Genomic DNA, 27,682 nt, shown 5'->3' with positions numbered 1-27,682 from the left:
TTAGAATTTTACACCACATTGTGAATAAGTTGCATATACTTATATCTTAAAAATGAATTGAATCATTTATGCAAGTACAATTTTAAATTCTATCATCATTCAAAAATCCATGCCATCCTAAAATATTTGAGACTTGGTATTGCTTTCTAGTATAAATAGAGATACAGTGATCTATGATTTTGTCATTTTAGTCCCTTCTCCTGATTTCCCACAACATTAGACAGAGAATTGAGGAGAGAAAGAGAAAGGAAGAAAGACATCCCTGATTCGAATCTGCTTTACTGTTTCCTCCCTGACCATGGCCAGTAAGAACTTGCAACCAACCCCCTAACTGACAATAATCATCTACAGCCCACGGCAGACAAATAACCACCCACCCACCCTTCCTCTTGAGAATGAGGGGGTCATGTTCCTTTAAGTTGCTTCCCAATGTGTGTGGGGTGACAACATGTTTTGGGGACCTTTCAACAATTGGGACATTTTCCAAATCCTGGGAGATCTTGCAGTTTCCTATGCGTCCAGACCCTGAATGTGGCAGGATTAACTGAAGTCCTGGCTACATTAACAATGAAAAATACAAACACACATTCCTACCATATGAGGAAGGTCACCGGATATCTACCCCTTGAAGTTTGCTCAAAACAATTAGTCAATTAGCTTTTTATTTATCTTCAGGTCACTTCTTAGTAACCAGGCAGAAAAGAGACAGATTGTTTGCCAAAATTATATCAATTGCTTCTAAGCCAGTCACCAATTGAGTTCCTGCCATCCTTTGAAGTTTCATCAGAGAGGCTCTATTTTGCACAGACTCACAATACTTATGTCTCCCATGTGGCAAACTAAAAGAACTGTTAAGATCTCCTTAAATAATACAACAGTTTTCCCAATCCAAAGTCTCCCACCCTCCTCCAAAAAATCAAGAGATTCCTCACAAACATCTCCACTCACTTCGGTACCAGTTTATATATCAGTCACATTTCTGTTACTGCAGAAAAATACTATGACCAAGAACAACTCAAGGAATACAGTTCTTCACATTGTGGTAACCAACCCCAACTACCAAATTATTTCATTGCTAAGTCATAAATATAAGGTGGCTACTGTTTGAATTGTAATGTAAATAGCATGTATAAAGTATGTCTCATATGTGGTTGTTCCCTGAAGGGCTTGCAACCCACAGGTTGAAAACTGCACTTGTGTGTGGTGGTGGGAGGGGGGGTTGTGAGTTTTTTGTTTTGTTTGTTTGTTTTCCTTTTTCTCAAAACCCAAATGCTGATAAGAACATAGGCCAATATCAGGCTCTTCAATTTTATTCCATTAGGCACTGTGTCTGCTCTCATGATATTAACATGCTGGTTTTTCTTTTTTACTATTCCCCAAAATGAAGGTGAAATCATTAAAGGTGATGCCTCCCGCAGTGCTTTACTGTCTTATTAGTTAGCAGTGTCTGACTGCCCTGCTCAGTTGTGCTTTCATGTGAGTTCTGAGATTTTTTTTTCATTCCCATGAAGTTCAGCATTGAACATCTGTGACTTATACCTGATTTTAGTGGAAATGCATTAAGATTTTTCTCCAGTTAGGATGCTGTTGGCCTTGTATATTGCCTTTGTATTGTGAAGTTATGTCTTCTCCATATCTCAGCTTCTGCAGGACTTTTTCTTGAATCGCTGTGTGATTTTGCTAAAGAAATTGTCTGCCTCTAGTGCAGTGATCATGTGTTTCCTGTTCTTGGTTTTATGTGGTAAATTGTTTATTCATTTGTATTTGTTGAAACATTCTTGTACCTCTGGAATCAAGCCAGCGTCATCATGGTACCTGATACTTTTGGTATTTTCCTGAATTTTATTTGTCAGTATTTTATTGAGAAATTTTTCACTTAAATGTTCCTTCCAATCTTATTTTCTTTTCTATGTTGCAAAGAGACACCATGAGCAAGGGAACTTATAGAAGAAAGTTTATTGCAGCTTACAGTTTCAAGATCATGAGTCTTTGATTATTATGCTGGGGTACATGGCAGCAGGTAGGACACCATGTTTCTAAAGAACTGGCTGAGATCTTACATCTTATCTGCAAGTTGGACACAGAAAGTGACTGTTAACTATAAATGGTATTGAATTTGGAAACCTCAATGCCCAATCCCATAACATTCCTCCAACAAATCGATATCTTATAATTCTTACCGAACATTTCCACAAACCAGGAATAATCATTCCTATATATGAGTTTATGGGGGCCATTATCATTCAGATCACCATATTCCACTCCCAATTCCTCATAGGTTCTTAAACATATCATAATAAAAAAATACATTAGCTCAGCTTCCAAGACTCCTGTAGTCTTTCGGTCTCTGTACAGTTTATCCACAGTGCTTTATGATACTCCAGGCAGTCCCTTAATTATTCCCCCTACAAAATCAAAAGGCAAATTATACACATCCAATGTGTAATGCCAAAAGTAAATGTTATCATTGCAATGGGAAATTGGGAATGTGGTGAGTAAATTCACGGCATAAACCAAAAAGAGCGCACGCCAAATTTGCTACTTCTGATGAATGACAAAGGGATTAGATGGGTCCACTCCCGTGGCTTTGCTGATTGCAACATAAATCCTAAAACTATGTTGTATCACAGAGATTTGTGGTGCTTGTGTTTTTATTGTCATTCGTTTCTAGGAATTTTAATTTTTCCTTATGGATTTCTCCCTTGGCCCTTTCAGTAGTGTGTTGTTTGTGTTGCTGACTTTCCATGAGTGTGTGCACTGACTGTACTTTCAATTGTGTGATATCAGTTTGATTCCTTTGTGCTCAGATAGAATGCACGACACTACTTCAACCTTCTTATCTTTCCTGAGGGTTGTTCTGTGTCCTAACCCGTAGTCAATTTTGGAGACAGAAGCACAGGCTGATAGAAAATATATGTATAGTTCTGTGTAGTTTGTTAGGTCCATTTGACTGATGATGTCACTGAATTCTGCTCATCCTCTTTTGTTTATTTGCATGTGATCTGTCAACTGGTCAGAATGGACTATTAAAACCAATTACAACCACTGTTATAGCTAATCTGTAGTTTCATATCTATCTGATAGTATGTACTTTTAAAATTAGGAAGCTTGTGTTTAATATGTATTTATTTAGAGTTGTGGTATCTTTTGATAATTGCAAAGTATGAAGTGAATGTCCTTACATGTTGTGGACAGGATTGGTTTGAAATCTATTCTGTCAGCTAGATAGAGAAACTGCATAGAATTGCTATAGGGACCTGTGTCTTAGGTCTGTTTCCCTAGTATATCCTCTACATCTCTCATGATGGTGATCCTGTTTCTGGCTAAATGTATGTCTGTTTACTGGGGAATTGAGTTTAGTGACATGTATTAAATTTTGTCATTTTGTTAATTTTTGTGGTTTTTATTGGCCTCTTTTGATTGACTGTCATAGTTTTGTTACATTATTTCCTGTGTCCTCTGGTATTTTATGCTTCCCTTCAAACTAAAGTATTCCTTTTAGGATCCTCTACAGAGCTGTCTTACTGGTTATACATATTTTGTTAAATTTATTTTTAGTGTGCATTCGTCAGCACAGTAGCTGTGCAGCTGCCTGCCCTCCATGGTATCAGATCTACTTTCCAAACAATAACGCTCAACTCTTACTGACTGTGTAGCATATTGGCTGCTCTTTGTTCCCCTTGGACAGCCCGCAGGACCAGGTGCTCCTCTCCCTTAACCATGGCTGCTGTCCTCTTCCTCTCTCCTCTCCATCACACACGTTCTTCCTTTATTCTCTGGCAGCTTCTTCTTCCTTCTTCCCTCCTCATGATCCTCTCTAGCAAAGCCCTCAAAGCTCCCCTCCCCCATCTCTTGGCTGTGCAGCTGTTGGCTGGTGGCTTCTTTATAAACACAGTTAACTGGGAGCAGGGTCAGGTTTTTTTTGGATTAACCAGTCTTGAGTTCTACAAATTAGCAGTAAAATACAAGCAGAATTAGGCCACTCCACCACAAGGATTTCTTTTGCTTTGTTTTGTTTTAATTTTTCTTTTACCTTTTACTTTATTTTATTTTTGGCTATTTTTTAATCATTAGTTTTTTTATTTATGTATATTTCAAATGTTGTCCCGCTTTCCTGACTCCCCTCATCAAATCTTACATCCCATTTCTGCTCAGCTTTGCCTATGTGACAGTGTTCCCCCACCTACACATATCCATCCCCATCTCACACCTCTAGGATCTCCTTTTGGTGGGGCAATAGGCCTCAGGGTAGTCAATGGCCTCCCACCCCATGATGCCACTTAAGTCAGTCCTCTTCTACACAGTTACCTAGAACCATAGAGCCATCCTTGTATATACTTTGGCTGGCAGTTTGGTCCCTAGGAGCTGCGGGACTGGTGACAGAGGATCTGGTTAGATATTAAAGACAAATGGTTTCTGCTTTCTCCTCTTTTTTCTGGTTATAGGTGAAATCATGTTTGTTTGCTTCCCTTTTTTGAAATTATTGAGTTGATTAATTTCTTGGTTTTTCTTGTGTATAGTTTAGCTCATTTTCTTGGGGTTTTCCTCATATTATCCTCTGTTGTGCTCTCTTAAAGAAAAATATTGTTTAAATTTGGTTTTGTTGTGAAATATCTTGGTTTCTCTATTTATGGTGATTGAGAATTATGCTGGGTATAGGAGTCTGGGTCTGCAATACATCTGCCCAAATTTTTCTGGCTTTTGGAGTCTCTGTTGAGAAGTCTGGTGTAATTCAGATAGGTCTGAATTTATTTATTACTGGTTATTTATACCCTACCCCTTTTAAAGTTCTTTCTTTGATCTGCGTATTTAGTGTTTTAATTATTATGTGAATGGCAGAGTTTTTTCTGGTACAATTCATTTAGCCTTCTGTAGGCCTCTTGTACAGTTATGGCATTTTCTTCCTTACCTTATGGAAGTTTTCTGCTATAATTTATTGAAGATGTTTACTGGACCTATGAACTGGAAATCTTAATTCTGTTCTATATCTATTATCCTTAGATTTGGACTTTTAATTGTGTCCTGAAATTCATGGATGTTTTGGATTCAATAAACCATACATGTTTATCTGAGATGGGTGTTTTGTGTTTTGTGGGGTGACCTCCTTGATGCCAACTCTTCCATTTAGTAGCAGGTTGGATAATGAGACATGGTTAGGAATGGTGACCTCTTGACATAAACTATATGAAAATAGGTAGGTTAATTTATGTGTGTCAAGTATCAGTAGTCTCCTGGGTGGTTTTGGTTCCCAGTTGGCCATGTGCAACAGTTTCAAAAGCCCAGGTTTGATATTCCTTGGTTTTCCTATGATGATGCACTCAGATATGACAGATATCAACAGAATCCTTGTCAAAGAACTTAATTTATATAATAGACCAAAAATTACTAATTATGTTACAAAATATTTGATCACACTGTGATCTCCAAGAATGTATTATTTACCGATAAACTATTGTGTGGTATAGCATCGCCATGGCACAGACATTTAACACGAGGGTTGGTTGTTTGATGCAAACATGGACTCTAATTTGGTAAGGCTAACCTACCACACACCTTTATTGCAAAGTTAAAACTGCACTTAGGTTCAGAGATGGTCAAGGAAGGACTTGAAAGGAAATGAAGATAACTAAACCAATGGAAAGTCTTTGAGTTGAAGGATTTTTAGAAAGTGTGCAGAGGGAACAGGAATGCTCTTCTGGGAGGTCAGTGAATTAGGAAGGACAGTTGGGAGTTGACTTCTGTATCTGACTCCTGCGACTTCATTGGTAAAAATTAACGTCTGGAATTTTGTGTTGTAAAACAACACATTGGCTCTGCAGCTTTTGGCAAGGGCCATGGACAGAGAGATCACACCAGCTGGGGACAATCTGAAAAGAAATCAGGTTTTCTTAAGTCACCTGAGAAGTCCTCAAGGAGAGAGGAATGAATGGGTAGCACCATAATAGAAGGCCTTAGGATCTCAGATAGTTCTACTCTAGATGCCTTGAAAATAGAAGCAGAAAATGAAAAACTAAATGACTTCACAGGAATTAGCTCAATTCTGAGTATGATTATTTCATATTGGCATTTTATACCTGATTCATTTTTTAAAAAATTAAAAAAAGAGCCTTCTGTTTTAATGCGAGGCTGTCTTAGAATCACAAAATGCTTACAACACCTACATCTAACAGTATCGGGCTAGAGATTCTACTTTTAAATGCATCACCATCGACAGCTTCCATTTAACCAGCAGGTGTCCATGCCAGGCAGACGCTGAGCAGGTTGTATGTTCTGTTAATCTCCACAACAACCCAATTCAGCAGAAACACGTCCATTTTACAGGTGAAGAAACCACAGCTCAAAGCAAATGAGTACCAGGGTCCCCTCAGTCTCACTGTCTGTCACTCAGACCCACATCCTTCTCTGTAAAGGGAAGCCATGGGCCTGATGTGGGCTGTGCAAGCTGACTCTGCTGAGATGATCAATGCTATTCTTGACCCTGGGAGAATTTAAGACAAGGTGACCCACAGACTCCTGGGATAGATTCTATCTCTGGGTTCTAGGGTGTGACACAGTATCCCTTGCCATGGGTCTCTACTCATCTGAGGAGTCTGTTCCCATCTGTCAGCTTCTATGGCAGTGGCTCAAAACACTCCTAGTGGTACAACCCTTTAATACAGCTCTTCATGCTGTGATGGCTTCCACCAGGAAATTATTCCATTGCTACTTCATAACTAATATTGCTACTCTTATATGTCATAGCATGCTAAGTATCTGATATGCAAGGTATCTGACATACACTCTCCTAGAAGGGGTCATGACACACAGGTTGAGCAACATTACTCAATAAACTTTTTTTTTCTTTTATAAAGAGAGGCCTTCGTCTCAGAAGGACCTGGACCAGATGCCCTGTAGTAGTGACAAGTTTTAGCAGGCCCAAGGCTGCTTGCCTTAATGACACAGACATTCCTGGCTAAAGGCACAATCTGAAATCACTGTCCCCAGGATATTTCTTACCTCAACCCCCCCCCATTACAATGTCTGTCTCCTTGGACATATCTGTCCAGGAAGCCAGTCCCTGTAGTCTCTGATACAGACAGAATGCTAAAGGCAAGAATGCTTTCACTCTGTTGGCCTACCGTCACTTCTACAGAAGTAAGTTCAAATCCCCGAGTGTAAATGTGTGTCTTTAACATAGTGTGTGAAACTTGAAATCTCATCTGTTTGTGTTAGCAAAAACCTACTCTCACTTCAGATTAACAGCTGACCAATAATTATTTTCAGGAGACCACAGAGGGTGGCCAGGCCTGCAGAGTCAGATCCCCTCCCTGCCTGGGATGATCCCACCCAGGTTGGACTGCAGCTTCACTTATCAGCTGATATCAGAAAAATGTTATCTTAAGATTCTGCAGTCCACGGTCTGGACAAAAGTTGTTAAATGGCTAGTATGGGAGTTTTCTCCAGCTTAAAATCATTCTGGTCTCTTCTCTCCCCTGGGCTGCCCTCTGTTCTCTCAGGTCTGTTGGTCCTGGAAAGACCTGGGTTCACCTCAAGGCCTGGGTTGTGGAGGAGGACTTTTTGTTGTGGAAATGAGCATGGATCAAGGATGTAGTCCTACTCTGACTGGGCAATTAAGCTGCAGAAAATCTTCTCCAATGACAGAACTAGGTCATGTGGGAGCCAACACTGTTTCAAAGGGAGAGCTGGTTGCTTTCTCCTGGAAGAAGCACTTGGGGGTTGACTGTCACTTCTGAACCTTCTGTTCTAAGTCACTTCTCAGAAGAAACACTTTGCCTTAAGTCCTCTGTGGGACCCACCCAGCACTGGGGCTGGAGGATCCTCTGGTGTTGCAGCTCTGAGCTGGGAGGAGGAGCTAGCACACTGACATGAAGAAGCCTGTTTTCACAGCTGATCTAGATCTGAGGAACAGGTGCTTTTAAAGAAGCATGTGAAAGCATCTCCTGCAGGAGGGCTCACAATGCAGGGAAAGTCACACGGGAGAGCGAAAAGTGGCTTCCCAACTTCCACTGGGCAAGAACCAGGGAGGGTATTGGATGGATGATCAGAGAGTTTGAGAAAGGCCTGCACCTCCCTGAGTGTCCTCCCTCAATCATAAGTCCCCCTACTGCCCCAGGGGCACACCTGAGGCTCAGCAAAGCCTGCCACCTGCTGGGGTCCCTCAAACTAAGCAGTGAGTGTAGAACTGTGCAAAACACATCTGGGGATGGGGAGACATAAGTGTCAGCTGGGCCTGTCCTCACTGCCTTTAGACTCTAATGGCAGGGCCGGTGCAGGGAATGGCTACTCCAGATCTCAAATGTCTTGGGCTGAAGAAGTAGGAGATGTCAGAGTCAGGGTCAGGGGCCGGGGCCGGGGCCAGGGCTGGGGACAGGTCAGGGTCAGGGTCAGGGTCAGGGTCAGGCAGAGTCAGGCAGAAAAAATTCAAGTCCCTGCCAGCAGACTGATAGGCTATGGGCATGAAGAAGTGCTGTGGTAGAGAGTGCCCTTGTTCTCTCTGGTTCGGCAAGTAACCAAGGTGTGATGGGAAAAGTTGGGGAACTCACAGACAAATGATTTGACACCAAATCTTCCCTTTGGCAGCATTTAGGAGAAGAAGCTAAGGTCAGGAGAGGTGACACCTTGCCATAAGTTATGTGACAAGAGGGATGGTGAAATGATCCCTTGTGATAAGAATCAAGGTTTCCTCTGTGGCACTTAGGTCTATACTGGCCCTGTGCAACAGCTTCAAGAACCCATTTCTGATTTTCCTTGGGATTCCCGTGATGATGCACTCAGTCAGGATTGGAAACAACCAAAATGGTAGTCAAAGTGCTTCATTTAAAAAATGTAGGGAACACTGCAAACTCATGTTTCAGGATATTTGATTACATTGTAAGCCCCAAGATTTGTTATTTACTTAAAAAAATGTACATCTGGTGGTGTAGGTCAGCACTAACACAGACATTTACCTCTAGAGCTTGGTGGTTTTTATTGATAGAGAAATTGCATAGAATCGCCATAGGAACCTGTGTCTTAGGTCTGTTTCCCTAGTATATCCTCTATATCTATCATGATGGTGATCATGTTTCTTGCTAAATGTATGTGTGTTTACTGGGGAATTGAGTTTAGTGACGTGCAAATATTATTTAAACCTATGTATTAAATGTTGTCATTTTGTTAATTTTTGTGGTTTTTATTGGATTCTTTTGATTGACTGTTGTAGTTTTATTAAATCATTTCCTGTTTTCTCTAATAGTTTATGCTTCCCTTCAAGCTAAAGTATTCCTTTTAGGATCCTCTACAGAGCTGTCTTACTGGTTATACATATTGTGTTAAATTTATTTTTAGTGTGCATTAGTCAGCACAGTAGCTGGGCAGCTGCCTGCCCTCCATGGTATCAGATCTACTTTCCAAACAATAACGCTCAACTCTTACTGACTGTGTAGCATCTTGGCTGCTCTTTGTTCCCCTTGGACAGCCCTCAGGACCAGGCTCTCCTCTCCCTTAACCATGGCTGCTGTCCTCTTCCTCTCTCCTCTCCATCACACACGTTCTTCCTTTATTCTCTGGCAGCTTCTTCTTCCTTCTTCCCTCCTCATGATCCTCTCTAGCAAAGCCCTCAAAGCTCACCTCCCCCATCTCTCTGCTGTGCAGCTGTTGGCTGTTGGCTTCTTTATGATCACAGTTAACTGGGAGCAGGGTCAGCGTTTGGGGGTTAACCAGTCTTGAGTTCTACAAATTAGCATTAAATAAAAGCAGAATTAGACTAATACACTACAGGGATTTCTTTAGTTTTGTTTTGGTGTAAGTTTTCTTTTATCTTTTCACTTTCTACTTTATTTTAGGCTATTTTTTTTATTAATTGGTTATTTTATTTATTTATATTTCAAATGTTTTCCTGCTTTCCAGACTCCCCTCATCAAATCTTAAATCCCATTTCTGCTCAGCTTTGCCCATATCACAGTGCTCCCCCACCCACACATATCCATTCCCACCTCACAACTCCAGGATCTCCTTTTGGTGGGGCAACAGGCCTCTGTGTAGTCAATGGCCTCTCCCCACATGGATGCCTCTTAAGTCAGTCCTCTTCTACACAGTTACCTAGAACCATAGACCCATCCTTGTATACACTTTTGCTGGCAGTTTTGTCCCTAGGAACTGGGGGATTGGTGACAGAGGGTCTGGTTAGATATTAATGACCAATGGTTGCTGCTGTCTCTTCTTTTTCTGGTTGTACGTGAAATTATGTTTGGGTGCTTCTCTTCTTATTTTTGAAATTATTGTGAGGTGATTAATTTCTTGTTTTTTCTTGGGTATAGTTTAGCTCATTGTCTTGGATTTTTCCTCCTATTATCTTCGGTTATGCTTTCTTAGTTTAAATTTGTATTTGTCATAAAATATCTTGGTTTCTCCATTCATGGTGATTGCGAATTATGCTGGGAATAAGAACCTGGGTCTGCATTACATCTGTCCAGGATTTTTTGGCTCTTTCAGTCTCCGTTGAGCAGTCTGGTGTAATTCAGATAGGTCTGAATTCATTTCTTAGTAGATATTTATACCTTACCCTGTATAATATTCTTTCTTTTATCTGTGTATTTAGTGTTTTAATTATTATGTGAATGGAGCAAATTTTTCTGGTTAAATTAATTTGCGTTCTGTAGGCTTCCTGTACCTTTATGGCCTTTAATTTCTTTACCTTATGGAAGTTTTCTGCTATGATATGTTGAAGATGTTTACTGGACCTATGAACTAGAAATCTCAATTCTCTTCTATGTCTCTTATCCTTGTGTTTGGACTTTTAATTGTGTCCTGAAATCCATGGATGTTTGGATTCAATAAAGCATACATATGTATCTGAGATGGATGTTTTGTGCTTTGTGGGTGACCTCCTTGACCCCAACTCTTCCATTTAGTAGCACGTTGGATAATGACACATGGTCAGCAATGGTGACTTCTTGCCATAAATTATATGAAAATAGGGAGGTGACTTTATGTGTGTCAAGTATCAGTAGTCTCCTGGGTGGTTTTGGTCCCCGGTTGGCTGTATGCAACATTTTCAAAAGCCCAGGATTTATATTCTTTGGGATTCCCATGGTGAGTCACACAGACATGACAGAAAAAGACCAGAATAAACAGGATAGTACTTGACTTATGTAATAGAGAGAACATTACTAAGTTGTGTTACAAAATATTTGATCACACTCTGATCTTCATGAATGTATTATTTCATGAAAAACTATTGTGTGGTATAGCATCGCCAGGGCACAGACATTTAATGCAAGAGCTCTTTGTTTACTGTGAACATGGACTTTATTACTGTTCACCTCACCTACCTCACACCTTTACTGCAAAGCTAAAGGGCACTTAGGTCTAGAGCAGATCAAGGCACAACTTGATAGGAAATGAAGATGACTAGGGCAATGGAAAGTCTTTGAGTTGAAGGATTTTTAAGAAAGTGTGCAGAGGGAGCTACAACGCTCTTCTTCTGGGGGGACAATGAATTAGGAAGGACAATTGGGAGCTTTACTTGAATTCAGCATCTGACTCCTGAGACTTCATTGGTAAAATTGATGTCTGGAAATTTTGTGTTGTAAAACAACACATTGGCTCTGCAGCTTTTGACAAGGCCCATGGACAGAGAGATCACACCAGCTCGGGACAATCTGTAAGGAAATCAGGTTTTCTTTCTTTTTTTTTTTTTTTTTTTGGTTCTTTTTTTTCGGAGCTGGGGACCGAACCCAGGGCCTTGTGCTTCCTAGGCAAGCGCTCTACCACTGAGCTAAATCCCCAGCCCGAAATCAGGTTTTCTTAAGTCACCTGAGAAGTCCTCAAGGAGAGAGGAATGAATGGGTAGCACCATAAGAGAAGGCTTTAGGATTTCGTATAGTGCTACTCTAGATGCCTTGAAAATAGAAGCAGAAAATGAAAAACTAAATGACTTCACAGGAATTAGCTCAATTCTGAGTATGATTATTTCATATTGGTAGTTTATACTGGATTCATTTTTAAAAAATTTAACATAAGAGCCTTCTGTTTTAATACTAGGCTGTCTTAGCATCACAAAATCCTTACTTACAAACCCTGCCTGGCGCCCGGCATCTAACACTACTGGGCTAGATATTCTACTTTTACCTTCGTCACCATCGACAGCTTCCATTTAACCAGCAGGGTCCATGCCAGGCAGACACTGAGCAGGTTGTATGTTCTGTTAATCTCCACAACAACCCAATTCAGCAGAAACACCCCCATTTTACAGGTGAAGAAACCACAGCTCAAAGCAAATGAGTATCAGGGTCCCCTCAGTCTCACTGTCTGTCACTCAGACCCACATCCTTCTCTGTAAAGGGAAGCCATGGGCCTGATGTGGCTGTGCAAGCTGACTCTGCTGAGATGATCAATGCTATTCTTGAACCTGGGAGAATTTAAGACAAGGTGACCCACAGACTCCTGGGATAGATTCTATCTCTGGGTTCTAGGGTGGGACACAGTATCACTTGCATGGGTCTCTACTCATCTGAGGAGTCTGTTCCCATCTGTCAGCTTCTATGGCAGTGGTTCAAATCCCTCCTAATGATGTAACCCTTTAATGCAGCTCTTCTTGCTGTGGTGACCCCCATCACAAAATTATTCCATTGCTACTTCATAACTAATATTGCTACTCTTATAAGTTATAATGTGCAAGGTATCTGATATAAATCTTTGTGAGTGGTAGCTCCCCACAGGTTGAGAAACATTGCTTTATATACTTTTTTTTGAGAAGCCTTCATCTGAGGAGGACCTGATGCAGGTGTGAGAGCAGAGACACCCTGATGTAGTGACAAGTTTAGGAGGACCCAGGCTGCTTGCCTTAATGGCAACAGAGATTCCTGGCTGAAGGCACAATCTGAAATCACTGTCCCCAGGACATTTTTTCTTTTTTTTTTAAATTTATTTAATACTTAATAATAATTCTTTGGTGTCCGGGCAAACATCCCCCTCCCCCCTCCCCTTCCTTATGGGTGTTCCCCTCCCAACCCTCCCCCATTGCCTCCCTCCCCCCAACCTGTTTTCACAGCTGAGCTAGATCTGAGGAACAGGTGCTTTTAAAGAAGCATGTGAAAGCATCTCCTGTGGAGAGCTCACTATGCAGGGAAAGTCACACAGGACAGGGAAAAGTGGCTTCCCAACTTCCCCAGGGCACTCAAACCAGGGAGGATTGTTGAATTTGTTCATTGTCTATTGTTATATCCCCCTTTTCATTTCTAATTTTGTCAGTTTTGGTATTGTCTCTCTGGTGTGCAGTTTGTTTCAGGAACAGGTTGTGTGTCTGGTGGATATTCTCAACAAAAAAAGAAAAAACAAAAAGAAAAAGGAAACAAACAAACAAAAAAAGCAAGCAAACAAACCAACAAAGAAACAAAAAAACCTACAAACAGCTCGTGGTTCCCTTGACTCTTTGTATTTTTCTCCTTGTTTGTAATTGATTGATTTGATTTGAGCCTTGAACTAATTTCCTGCCATCAAATCCTACCACACACTCTATAAGATGAGGCTTTGCCTCACCTTGGTAAGAGCAGCATGTAATAAATGAAGCTTATGCTGCTCTCTCTAGTGGGGATGACATCACAATCTCACTGCAAACCATGCACAGCGCGGTTGAGGCTGTATTAAAGTAGCCCACGATTTCAGTGCTCCCTGCGTGCCATGAGACAGTAGTAACATGAGTCTCCCTGCACCTGGACAGTTTTCACTAGGGACTACACACACACACACACACACACACACACACACACACACACACACAAACGCACACCGCCTTTACTGACATGGTGCACATTCTTTACACACCAAAAATAAAGTGAGCAGTTATGAAACACATCAATAATGGAATCAATGGAGGGAGTTGTGGGGAAGCTGGGGCTTAGAGTTACTTAAAGGCCCTATGCAGGCTCAACTTTTGTTGGAGGAGAAACTTCAAGTACAATGTGGTTCTTTATTTTCTTTCTCTCTAAGGAACACAGGGTTAGGGTAGGACCTACAGATTTGAGCATGTCGGGTAAGTACAGGGACACTGAATTAAATCCTAGGGATGGAACACAATTAATCTTCTACAAGATTACAGAGCAGCCTGGATGAAGATTCTCAGGTGAAAATGTGGACATCTCAAGGCAGGCACTGGACAATGGCTGTCAGTCTTGACTGAAGACTGGAAATGGTTTGCTATCTCATAGGAAAAGAAGGCCCCTCTGTCTACACTGTACTCTAAGGACAGTTTATTAGGTTAGGCATGACATGAACTATTGTCTCATGTCACAGATGTCAGTACAAAGTATCCAAGGTGTTGTATGCCAATGGTAGCATTAACAGAACAAAGCACACAGTGTCAATAAGACATAAATCATGAGTTTGTGTAGCAAGACCCAGGCCTCTTCCAGGTTCTTAGATAGTAACTGAGAACCTCAAATACGGTAGTGATGTGATAGTGTGGGGTGAATCTAGTTACAACTACTTTCTATCATGACACAGAGGACACTTTTTGTGTTATGTTCAGCTTATAATGAATGACTAGACCTAAGCATGAGAATAACCAAATTCTACATTGCTTCTCTAGCTGCTGAGCTTTTAAAAGCCCTGGGGTGACAGCAAGCTTTTGTGGACATTCTGGATTATTCCTTCTGTACTTTAACTCTCTGAGTCACCTCCACACTCAGTAAGTTAGTTCAATTCCATAAATTGGAAATCAGTCACTGGAAAAAATACATTCTCAATACGATCTCAGATTGGCCATGGAAAAAGGGTAGCTTGAACTGTCCCACCTAGGTTCTGGGCTTGCACAGGCCTGCTCTCCAGAAGAAACCTGTGTTCACAGCAGCAGGCTACATTCACTATAGATGCTCTTGAGGTTCCTCCCTAAATGGCTCAGATTAAAATAATTTTCTTGCTAACAATCAAAAAACTGATTATGCCAAGCTGGCCTAGAAGAAGCTAGCTTCTTTTCTGTATTTTATCAGTTGTGCACAATACATATGGTCATCATTGATAACAGTTGAAAGATCTGCTCTTATATGGAAACTAAGTGATGCTGGAGGATGATCCTGACCCACAATGAGGAGTGGGAACACCAGAGCCCTGTACGGATGCCTGGCAACCTAACACGTTGAGCACGCATGGCTCAGTAAGTTCCCTGTGAACACACATCTCCTGAGATCTCTCTATTTAATTGGAGGTGATCCTGTCCACCTAATACAGGACCTCATGTGGAATAACAGAAGCCACCTGCAGGAGCTGTGGTGATGACTCACAGGGTAGAGCATCTGCTGCTCTCTCAGAAGAACCACATGGACCCTAACAATTGGGTAAAGCATGTCAGTGATTATATCATAAAGTGTGTGCCGAGAAAAAGCCACATTATCCACACAAAAGACACTGTCACACTGAGTACCCCTTGGTGACTCTGAATTCACTTATTAGCCCGGGCTCCATGGAACATGCAGAGATCCATCTCTAGCTGTCAGTTCTAAGCCCTCAGGAGGGGACAGAACACTTGAATAAGAATGATGGTCTTAAGAGTCAAGAGATAGAAATCAATATTTATTCATAATGAATACATTTTTACAACAAAACAGGATTAAAATGAATGAATAAAAATATTTAAAAATATTGGAAAGTGAAAAACAGTAACAAGAACATATTAATATGAAACAACAAAAAGAAAACTTCAATTAAAATCATAACAAAAATATTTCTAAACAGCATATTCTTAACGAACATTTAGAAGCACAGATGTATTGCTGTTTCTCCTCTAGCACACATAATGAAAGGTGGTCCCCCAAGTTGTCTCTCAAGTGGTGTTTTCTGAAGAAGAAAGTGAGTAAGACCTCAATCAGTCAGGCTGGCTTAGTGTTATATAAATTTAGGGTCTCTAAGAAATGACAAATTAACTCTGAGGAAGAATACTCATCCAAAAAATGTTGTTACCGTTCAGGATGTTTGTCATCAGGGACTCCTGAGAAAGCAACTTATTCTTCAGGAAGCTCTCTTACTGCTGTGTGTCCAATTCCAGCTCTCTTGCACTTTCTGAGACCTGGGAGAGGAAGGCAGTTTTTCAGACACTGATTTGGTGGTGAAACGCAAGCCAGCTGTCAGAATGCTGCCTTCTACCACCTCAGTTCTATTGGACAGTCGACATGGACCTTTTAACTGATATCATTGTTGCTAACTCTGTGGGCAGGGCAAAATCTCCAGCAACCGTCACAGTAATGTGGGCTGCCAATATGGGACCCAGACTTATACCAGTGCAAACCAAGAACAGGGCAATGGAAGGGACCTCATTGGGTTGCAGGAAGAAAGGAGATGTCCATATGTCACCAAGGTTAAAGCCAATGAGAAGTACTAATTTGACATTTGCATTTTGTTCTTATCCCGCAAAGGTGCTTCCTACACAAGAAGTCACATGACCACTTGTCATTTGTCAAGAACCAAGAACTTGTTCAAAACTCTACATAGCATCCAATCTATCACGTGCATGTGCAATAATGTGATATGTTATTGATCTGTCACCATTTCTATAATGCAGCTTCAAAAAGAGCAGCAAAATATACTTGCAAAATAATTCAGTTTCTGAAAAGTGGTTGACTTCCCAGAATACTTGTGCATAGGCAGAGCAATGAACAATTCCATTACATGAGGTGGTTGGCTGGTTGTGAGTGTAAATTAGAAAGGTGGTAGGAGAGAGCAAAGATGTATCAAATTGGCAAACTTTATCAGATATTGTTAAGCTAACACAGCTGCTTGTCCCTACCAGATGGTGCTGGGTCTGGACGTTGCTGGTCTTTATCTTTCTTGTTGAAGTCAACCAAATATTTCTGGTTCAGTGCACACTCAAGATGTACCTCCTTGCTCCCCTGCTTCCGTGGGACCAACTTCTTCCTGCATGTGTTCTCCATCAGGAGCTGGCTGAGCAGGTTTCTGGAAATACAGTCTGCATAGTAAGATCATGCTGCCCCTTTCTCCCATTCCTACTCCCAAGTACCACTAACTCTACCAGGTCCCAGATACCCATGAAGACTTAATAAAATGCATCTTGATACATATAATGCTGCTGCACAAACCACAAAGAGTTAATTCAGGGAAGAATAAATTGTTTGCTTGGCGTGAGCACCAATTAGTGTCCACATCTCTCAAAAAGAACACGGATCTACATCTATCCATGAAAGCCCAATGCATGGGGCAACATCAATTAGTAGTTGGCAAACACCTGCAAAAGAGGTCAGTAGAACCAAGAGAAGGTCATGCTAACCATGTGGTCCACGCACTGAGTGTTGTAAAACCTTGTATGACCACAGAGGCCCAGGTCAGCCTAATAACGTTCTGCTGACTTCAATCAGTGCTGTTCTATCTAGAGCCTTCTGAAGATGCCTAGACAATCCTGGGATGAGTAACAGTCTTTTATGGAACTGAAAACTGAGTCCTGATGACCCTGGCACACTGATGTGTAAACAGCACAAGAGATAGAACCAGAGCTGAAGACCGTCCAATCCAGAACAAAGAAATCAGAAATGGCCATTCCACAGGTGACAGCCTTTCTGACCAGGACTTACCTAGAGAAGGTAATCTCCTTCTTCAGCTTATGGTTGTTCTCATGGATCTCAGTGTTCTCCATCTCTAAGTTGTGCAGAATTGACATGACCGCCTCCTCCATTCTCTCCAGGTCTTCATAATATGGATTTGGCCTGAAGTGTGGCCTGGCCCCAAATGATAGAATACAATGAACATCAGCATTTAGGAAGATATGAACTCAGGGTGGGTCCTGTACTACACCAGTCCTGGAAGGACACCTTCTGAATTCTACATATTGGACCTTCTTCAGCTTCAGAAACATGTTTTTCTGTGTCCACCACACCAGAATCTCGGCATCCAGATGGAGGGTTCCCTGGCTCCCTTTATTCAATCAAGAGGAAATCTGCAGTCCAGCCAGTTGAGCTATCAAGAGCCTAGGCCACACCTCCCCATGCTCCCCCACCCCCAACGCACCCAGAATCCTGTGATTTCCTTGTTCCTGTCCTGATAACAGACCATATATCAACCCAAAATTATAATCTGCACAACGAATACAAATATACAGGCAAACGTGGCCACATAAGCAAAGAACTGTGCTGTTGACAGTGGGGCTCCCAGAACAAAGCATTCGCATCACCATGAAAGTGTTACAGGTAAATACTCAGGCCAAGACATAGACTCCCATATTCCAGGTGTGGAGGGAAATATAAACATATAACGGTTGTGCATATGCATTTGGATGTATGCACACACAGACTCACAGACTGAGACACACCCACAAAAAAAAGAGAAAAGTTAACAGAATCAGAGAAAGAGAAAAACAAATATGGAAACAGAGAGCACTGTGAGAACCAGGAGAAATGCATGCACCATTGCTGTCTCAGAGTGCAAGACACACAGACAATAACAAACAGGCCTGAGCCTGAGACGTTCTAGTCAAGCATTGAGATGAACAGTTTGGGAACAGGCCCCTCGGGCTGCTGCCTGGATCTTCCAGCACTGAGTCCCCTGCCTAGCAAGTACAGAGACTCACCGTAAACTCACTGCAATTACAATCTTGCAAAGCCACCATCTGTCAAGGGCTTTGCAAATGCACACTAGACACTCACTCTCCCTGACTTTATCCCCGAATTCTTCATTCAGACCACAAGATCTGCTTTTCAATAAATTGAAGCAGATGAGTCCATTTTCCATCTTGCTCCTCAGGAAGGGTCAAGGTTCTGAATCTCCTCTATATGGGAGGTGAGGTTTAGCACAGGGTGGTTAGGGAGGCACAGCTTTCTAGAACCCAAAACCTTAATAGGATAAGAAGAAGTTGACCTTGCAGACCCAGGAATGAAACAAGAGCATTTGGAGCAATTCATACCTGTTCTTCATGGATCTCTCTGTCAGAAACCTCAGGCGATCTCTCAGGTCATTTCTCTCCTCGGTAATGAGCTGCAGCTCTTTAATCAGCCTCTCTTTTTCCTTCTTGGCCTGATTCTCACTTGGGGCAGTTTCAGGGGAAGATGTTTCTCTCCCAGCATCTGTAGGTAGAAGAACACAAGTGAACCTGCATGGGGAGAATGCATAGAGTGTACATAGACCACAGTTAGGCCTAAACAGGAGAACAAGCCTGGAACCCAGTGTCACTGCTAGGCGATTGGTCTATCCTTAAGAGGCGTCCTCAGTGGATCTCAGTTCTCCCACTACTCTATAGAGACCAAGAGATGTAAGCAGCCAGGTGTGCCCTATGCCGGACATCAGGTGCTTACATGTACTACGGAGATGTCTTCTCCAGGATTATCATCAACTGAACAGGGTACAGCTTGGTTTCAGGACCATCACCCCTGTGGTTTCAGAACTCAGATGATAAATTCACCATCCACAAAACTTGAGTGATTGGAGACACTCAGATGTCCTACCCTGATACTCTAGGCCAACAACTTTGGATTTAAAACACATTTCCAGGGAGGACATGTTCAACAGACTTATCAATTCCCCTATATGAAATAACAAATGCCCCAGAAATTCCAATAGGTTACAGGATGAATCTTGGTCCACATGTTCCAAACAGTTTTGGTATTTTAGAAAAATGTGTGTAACACACAACCTCTAATATATAAAGCTAATGATGACCCTGCCAGTTAGAAGAAATCAGAGAAGGTCTAAGAACATAAGGTTATTGCCTGGAGCACAATCTCTCCCTGTTACTACTGTCAGATACCCACTGTATTTAAAGAAGCAATGAGAGTGAAATACATTGCTGCCCTGTCTAAACTCAGAAAAGGTGGACCCTCCATGACTCCTGATCGTGTTATTATATCAATGTAACCTAACAAATTCAATGTAAAAGTAAAGGCCAGAAATTCACAGGATAATAGCATTGGCCTTACCATATACTCTCTGTGGGGTTGGGGAAACTAAACTTCCGAAATCCTGACTTTCAGGAATTGTGATATTCATGAAAATTCAATTCCTTTTCCGATGCTCCAGTTGTTGTGGCCCATTGCTAGAAAGGTCAGCTTAAGCCTGCAGCCCCCCTGACAGGGAGCTCAAAATATACTGCCCAGAACTTACTAAACATTCCCCAGAAGTGCTGTCTTTGTCCATCATTACTTTGAGACGAAAGGCCAGATTCCTTCACTCTAGTCTGTCCACAATCAACGTTCCCCCTCCCAAAACGCTTGCGAAGACGGGAAAACATGACTTAGCTTGTAACCGCCAGACTCAGTATGAGAGAAACTAGGGCACTGGTTGTCACTACAACACTGGTGACATCACAGAGGATGCCAGAACTCTCTAGGAGACAATAGAATGTCCAAGAAGGGACAGCAGATGTCATGGGGAGCAGACTTTGCCTCCCTGCTAATGTTCTCCCTGTACTGAGCATAAGCAGAGGTGCCCTTTCCAGGAGACTTTCCTGGGGCAGAGCCACTGAGCATCTCCTGCTTCCAAAGCCAAATTTTCCTCAAGGCTTGATTATAAAACCCTTAGTAATCCCTATGCATCTAAATGAATGTTTCCTTCCATATCTTGCCCCAAAATGTCTCATCCTAACTCAAATTGTCCTCATTCACCAATGTTAGCCATTAAACCTTCCTGAGATTTCACACCAGCTTGAATATGCAGTCAAAAGTTCTCCTGTCTCATTATGTACAGGTGCTTTATATCACATCAAGAAATAGTCTGCATGGTAGGTTACAACATGGGTGTGTGTTAGGGGAACACTCATGAAGTCATGTGCTTAGCAATCGACAATTGCCAGAATATTCCTTAGGAGAAAGAGTTGAAGTCTTTATGGTGCTAGGAATAGTGTGGAGACCAGTTGGCAGAGGAAAGTGCAATATTGGAGCCTCCAGTGAAGGGAACCTCATGCTGGTGGTGGGGTTCTCCTCTCTGCACCAATGTCGCCAAAGGAGCACTGCTCACAGGCCTGAGTAAGATATACCATGAGCTTCTATCAGAAAAATAAAATAGTCAAGAGATATAGGGGGTGCACAGAAAGGTCTAAAATGAGGCTAAAAACATCATTAAGTGGATAGAGCAAGGTCCCAGCACCTGTACACTGGGAAATGGCCACCACACCAAACACAAAAGCATCTATCATAGTGAAAAATGAATACTTTACAGAATGCACACACTAACATTGATTGATCACATCCATAGTTCAAATTTTGGGGGCAAATTCATGGCCCTAACTATCTTTCTCTCAACTTATATAGCAAAAAATAAGAGAGACAGAGAAAAGAAAAAGTCAAAACAAAATCCCAAGTTTCTCATATGAGGACTGCAGGAAGTGTTATATGGTAGTCAGTTCTGATTAGACATTTTAGATAGAACAGTACACAGTGACCCTTGATGTGATGGGCACTATATAAAGCTTTTTGCAATATTGGAATTTTAACAAACCTCATCCAGAACATACAGAAGAGGTAAGGATGTGATCACCATGTCCTTGCTCTCTATCAGGTTATTTTTCTGTGTCCCCGCTTGTCAGGCATAGAACAGCAACACTCTGAAATAGCTGGTAGACATGGGAAAACGTGGTTAAAACTATAGTTGTGGGTTACACACCTCAACTGTCAAAGGCTAATGCTGTCCTCACAGTCCTTGGAAGCCACTCTTGTAAGCCTATCTATTGGAAAGTGGAAGGAGGTTTATCTGAGCTCAAAGTGAACCTGGCCAGCCAGGGAGAGGGCAACATGGGATACTTGAGACCCTGTCTAAAACCAGCACAGAAACCCACCCTGCATTCAAAGCATCATCCACCAATTCTCGATTATCTACCATTCTCTCCCTACCAGTCGTTCAGTTTGGAATGGTAGAAAAAAAAAAAAAAACTGGGACTGATCTTTCCATTCTAAGGACCTTGATATCTCTTTCCTTAGGTTCACCTTAAGAGTGCATACAAATGGATATCATCATCTGAACATCGTAGTATTATCTACTCTGTATATGTAGCATAATACTGTGCCTATGACAATCTCAAGCTTCCTTGAGTGTTGTTGCCCCATCAAGAAGTGTGATGTACTGAGGCCAATCCCTAGGGATCCTTTCAAGGGATTAGAAGGAAGCCATCAGAGATACTCCACTTCTTTGTCATTAGATTAAATCAAGTTGACAAAATGTGAACCTGGTGGGCTATTTAACCATGCATCTTTCTCACAACCCCACCTTTCTGAGTTCAGTCTATGGCAGAATTCATTGCCCACCATCGTAGATATTTCTTTGTGTATTTCCACAAGAGCCAGGTTTCTTTTCTTTTTTTAAAATAGAATTAGTTGTAGTCAATCAACTGTTGCCCTATGTAAGAAATGATTAGTATATATTGTAACTTACCACTCTGTATTTGTGTATACAAGTACATTATTGGAAATCCAGCATTACTGAGGAATTGGAAACCAGTGCTGTGGCCTTGCCTTTCTGTGCCTAGTCCTGGCTCACAGGCAGCAGGGGGCAGACCTTGAGGTCCTCTTTAGGGACAGAGTGTTGGTGAATGTGCACTGAGCAGGCAGAGAAACACAGCTGAGGCAGCTCCTTTCAGGTATCAAACACATCATCTCCTTCCCATCTTAAGGGCTGTTGCTGAGGTCTTGCCCCCATACCTACCTTAATAGCAGCAAATTTGTTACACAGCAGCCAGCTCTTTCCTATTGTTCTGTAATACGCCTCCACATCATGGATGCCAACAAACAAACTAACAAAAAACAAAAAAACCTGACATTGAACTGTGTGGTGCTGGTCACATACCCTGTTATATTCTGTATGTTACGAGGTTTGTTAATCTTAACAAGTTCCCCAACTATGAGCTTCACATAGGACCCATTAGATTCAAGGAAAATAGGAACAATTATGTGTAAAATGACCCAAGTCAGGGCCCATAGACAGCAGCATTTCCAGCACTTGTGCTTTAGCCCATGTGGATTTTGCAATGAGCTGGGCCTAGAAATATCCAGTACACAGTTGTGAGCTGTTGCTCTGGGTGAACTGTATTGGCGTGTGCATTCAATAATCTACACCTATTTAAATGAATTCAGTGTTCCTGTGGTCTGAGTCCAGACCCCTTGACATCAGGTCTTACCTTCTGCAGCACTCGGGAAAAAGGCTAAGTTTAGGAAAGGTGACGTCTTGTCATAAGTTATGGGACAAGAGGGATGGTGAATGATCCCTTGTGATAAGAATCAAGGTTTCCTCTGTGGTATTTAGGTCTATACTGGCCCTGTGCATCAGCTTCAAGGACCCATTTCTGATTTTCTTTGGGGTTCCCGTGATGATGCACTCAGACATGATTGGAAAGAACCAAAACGGTGGTCAGACTTGATTTATAAAATGCAGGCAACATTGCAAACTTATGTTGCAGGATATTTGATTCATATTATCAGCCCCAAGATAGTGTAAAAAAAATTACCTCTGGCAGTTCAGTTAAGCACTAGCACCGATATTTTACCCTAGAACTTTTTTTGGTTGTTTGTTTGTTTTTTGTTTTTGTTTTTGGATGAACAAGTACTTTCTTATTTTGTGGCCCAGCCCTAGCTCTTACTTCTTTGCACAGTCACAGAGAGACCTCAAACATATACTCAGCCAAAGGCAGGGGAATGTAGAAAAGAGCCTAAGGCAATACCACATAATGACATTGAAAGTGGGTGGCCAAAAGGTGTTATAAAATTCACCTCACTTCAGTGAGTGATGACATACCAACCTGGTGGCCTACGATTCTGGAATATTAATCAGAATCCTTTCGTCATATTAGATCTTAATAGAAACAAGGAAGCAGTCCTTTCCTGAAGTATATATTCATCATACGTAAAGAAGATATTAAATCCATATACAACTCAGAATAGAATTATCCCCCAACACCAGAAAGATCTGGCAACATTAATATTAGAAGCTTCTCCTGTGTTACAATGGTAAGCACAGAAGAAAGAGGAAGATAGGGCTGAACACAAAAGCATCAGGCCAGAGCACTGTTTCTCAGGATGAGTTGCTAGGTGAAGGTAAATAAACCTTACTAAGTTTAATACAGTATTACATACCCTGTTGTAAGTAAGTGGAGCCGAGGCTATCCCCAAAGGTTTGCCTGTCTGTGAAATCTGATACCCTAACTCAGGTGTCTTCCCTGGCCTCAGTGGGAGAAGGTCCACCAGCCCTACAAAAACTTGATGTGTCTTGGTGGAGGCACACTCTGAGGGATATTCCTCTACTCTCTCAGAGGAGATGGTGTGAGGACATTGGGGAGGAACTGTGGGAGAGAAGTAACAAGAGAAAGGACAGCAATTGGGATGCAAAGTGAATTTAAGCCTATCAGTCACTGCTCTATTGCTGTGAAGAGACACCTTAACTAAGGTAACTAATAAAAGAATCAGGGTGTGCCCATGTCTCCAGGTAGAAATGTAGCAGAGGACCAGCTTATCTGGGATCACTGGGACGGGAGAACCTTGTTTCTGAGGAAGCTTCATGAACCATGATATTGGAACTTAGGCCTCTGAGGCGGGAGTGAATTGGTGGGTGGAGGAGCAATCTCATAGGGAGAGGGTGTGGGGGACAGAAGAGAGACTCATGTAGAGGAACATGGAGTGGGAGATAAATTGGAAATGTAGATAAAATAATGAAAGAAAACTAAAAAACATGAGACTATGAGTATCATTCTAATTCAAGCCTCAAATAATAAAAACATAAATGCGAGAGTCGCCTGGTCCTGTTCATGTCATCCTGAATCTTAAAATCTTTTTTCCTCCAAATTCCGTGCCACATGAGGTGCACTGACCTGTCAGCTGCCTGCTTGGATGACAACTGCAGCAGCTTCCCTATGCACTTGCTTTGTAGGAGCACGAAATCTATTGAGCTCCCTTTTCCAAGTTGGAATTTTAATTGGTAAGAGTCTGGCCTTGAGGACACCTTCCACATCTCTACAGTACAGAGGCAGGAGGCTTATCGTTAATAACATTCATCTCCTTAACTATGTCACCCTCCTCTTCAGCACATGACTTTGCTGTGACACTAAACTTCTTAGTGATCTTTTCCACTCTAAGCTGCACATGGTTTTCATGTGTTTGCCCTGTGTGTTGTTCCTTCTCCTGCAGTCTTGAGGAACAGTGACCAAAAGTAACCAAACCACAGGCTCAAAGCCATGTTAATACTGTATTGTGTACTATTTTCACAGAGTTGCCTGAGATGTAAATGGGACATGGAGAATTCGAACAAAGTTTGAATCTTAGGCCTTTCACTGGGCAGTCCCTCATCTTCTCTAAAATTTAACCCTATTCTTCTACCATTGAGACCCACCTGCTGCTTAGCTCTTTACCCCTCTGCCGTGGTCTGTTCCATATCTCTTTCTGCCCATGTCTACTCTGAATCTCCTGCTTCAGCTTGCCTCTGCCTATGTCCCTCTCTATGCCCGGAAGTTCTGCCCACATACTTCCTGACGCAGCTCATGGCCATCAGATCTTTATTACATCCAATCGGCAGTGAGACAATACCTGATACATCTCTTAGCTTGTGTTGAGCTGGTGAGAAGGACAAACATCCACAAAATAGCAAACCTGATGATGGGACATAGAAATGACAAGAGAAATCCTGCCAGCACTTAGCTCACTGCCAGTACAGAACTAACAATTGAAAGTTGACACACCTTAGTACAAAGGGAGGTCACCTCAGCATTTCCCCTTTTACTCCAAGAAATACCTTTAATTTAACATTAATAAGCTAGATAAAATAAGAAAACTTATGAGATGCATCAGGTAAGAATTACTGTCACAATATTCTGTCCATTCGTATTTTGCAAAATTGGAGAAGGTACTTCGTTATCTAAATTATATTAGTCTAAAATTTTGTACCTAAATCATTTTCTATCACTTTTTAAGCTTTGTATCCCTTATCTATCATAACTTGCATTTATTAACCATAATAAGTCTTCTGAGACCAAATGTACTTTCATTAATTCCAAACAATTTAAGCGTTTATGTCTTTCATCCTTAAAATTTGACACATTTTTTGCGTACAATTTTTTTTTCTTTTTCTTTATTCCGCTTCCACACGAAGATTATTTTTGCTCTGATTTAGAGCAGGATGCAAGGGTGGAGTGCAGACCTGAGGGGAGGGCAGATGAATGGAGTTGAGCTGCAGGATGTGAGGTTCACAGAGAATAAATAAGAAGTTAAAAAAAATAAGAAATAAGCACAGTGGGGATGAAGCTGTGAATGCTTGGCATGGGGACGTTTGGCAGTGGACTGGGCATTTTAGGGGTGGGGTGGGATTGGCGTGGGTTCTGGAGTAGTAAGGATGGTGTCTGTTCTTGTCTTTTGGGGAAACTCCTCGGTCTTCTCCCATCCCTCCTCCACCTCTACCCCCACCTCCAACCGCCATAACTGCCTCCTACCACAGCAGAGGCTTCTGGGCATCGGCCTCTTTCTGCTCAAGCTCTTCTATGTGCTCGGGGGTGGTACAAGCTTTTAAAAGTCCCAGGCAGTGGGCAGACCACTAACACTCTCCTGGCATCCCCATCCTCTCTCAGGACTTATGGTGCCAGAGCGGTTATCACAGGAGTTTTGATACTGCTGTGGACTGTCCATAGAGCCCTGCTTTCTGAGCCTCCCATGTCCACCCTGTTCCTGTCCAGGTTCCTGGCTGTCACATTTCTGCACGATGGTGAACAAGTTTGTTTTTCTGATTCTCATAACAAGAAAAGGTTAAGACTAAACTATCTAATCTTCAACCCCATCCCAGATCTGAGGAGGAGAAATGTTGCCTGAATAAAAGGAAATTCAGAGCAAACAGCTTCCAAACCTAAGAAATGACAGAAATTGTTGGCTACCCTGGGAGTCAGACAGCAAATATTCCTGTGTCACTGTGGCATCCACCTTCAACTCACTGGGCCAGGAGCTCTGACAACAATCCTTTGAAGCAGGTCACTTGAAGGACTATCCTATTTTTTTTTCCAAAAACTGGGACACAGACTTCCCCATGATCAACTTCTGCACAGTCTGGACAGCTTTCTGGCAGCAGTAGAGGTAAGTAGGTAGTATTTCACCCAATGGTTCTTTAGAGCCCATCATCTTTTTCAGAATAGATTGGGGACACTACCAGGAGTTGAGGTCTCTCCCACTGTGAAAAGCCTTTAACTATTAGGACATCTGAAATGGCAGATTCTTCAGATCTCTAAAGGATTTGAGAACCACCTTTGTATGTAATGTCTATCTCAGTGGACAAATGTGGCTTTTTTCCCAAGGGATTTACTTCCTACTTAACTTTAAAAACATACACAGGAAGTTAAATAAAGCTTATTTCTGTACCTAACTAAAGCAGTACCTAACATGACTGGAAGACTGATTATTTATAGTTGGAAAGTACTAGCTTGAATTCCTTAATTATCCACGGCAGTGTGCAGTAGTAATTTTATAACATTAGAATTTTACACCACATTGTGAATAAGTTGCATATACTTATATCTTAAAAATGAATTGAATCATTTATGCAAGTACAATTTTAAATTCTATCATCATTCAAAAATCCATGCCATCCTAAAATATTTGAGACTTTGTATTGCTTTCTAGTATAAATAGAGATACAGTGATCTATGATTTTGTCATTTTAGTCCCTTCTCCTGATTTCCCACAACATTAGACAGAGAATTGAGGAGAGAAAGAGAAAGGAAGAAAGACATCCCTGGTTCGAATTTCCTTTACTG

General features: G+C 41.6%; 2 protein-coding genes across 13 annotated transcripts in view; one reads left to right on the top strand and one right to left on the bottom strand.

Moving 5' to 3' along the window:
* Positions 1–27,682, top strand: part of LOC147998918 (disks large homolog 5-like) — an 81,511-nt gene that overhangs the window by 1,025 nt on the left and 52,804 nt on the right. For 2 of the 11 annotated variants that reach the window (XR_015643815.1, XR_015643817.1), the window contains exon 1: positions 26,373–27,005. The exons of 1 other annotated variant lie outside the window; for it this stretch is intronic. The gene's annotated coding sequence lies outside the window, so the exon portion shown is untranslated. Of the gene's footprint in view, positions 1–26,362; positions 27,006–27,682 lie in introns of those variants that run through there. 8 more of the 11 variants (XR_015643809.1, XR_015643816.1, XM_087595935.1 and 5 more) reach the window with 8 other exon arrangements.
* LOC147998919 (uncharacterized) overlaps positions 15,529–27,682 on the bottom strand; it is a 27,842-nt gene continuing 15,688 nt past the window's right edge. The window contains exons 1-6 of one of the 2 annotated variants that reach the window (XM_087595763.1): positions 20,077–20,269; positions 18,884–19,043; positions 17,559–17,702; positions 16,760–16,926; positions 15,937–16,042; positions 15,529–15,813 (exon numbers count right to left, since the gene is read on the bottom strand). In XM_087595763.1, coding sequence (XP_087451889.1) covers positions 15,978–16,042; positions 16,760–16,926; positions 17,559–17,702; positions 18,884–19,043; positions 20,077–20,203 — 663 coding nt within the window. In that variant the 5' untranslated portion in view covers positions 20,204–20,269 and the 3' untranslated portion in view covers positions 15,529–15,813; positions 15,937–15,977. Of the gene's footprint in view, positions 15,814–15,936; positions 16,043–16,759; positions 16,927–17,558; positions 17,703–18,883; positions 19,044–20,076; positions 20,270–27,682 lie in introns of those variants that run through there. The other variant, XM_087595764.1, reaches the window with a different exon arrangement.

Source organism: Rattus norvegicus, chromosome 19 (genome assembly GCF_021556685.1).
Source record: "Rattus norvegicus strain SHRSP/BbbUtx chromosome 19, alternate assembly SHRSP_T2T, whole genome shotgun sequence".
Lineage (NCBI taxonomy): Eukaryota > Metazoa > Chordata > Mammalia > Rodentia > Muridae > Rattus > Rattus norvegicus.
This window is presented reverse-complemented; position numbering and strand designations above follow the sequence as displayed.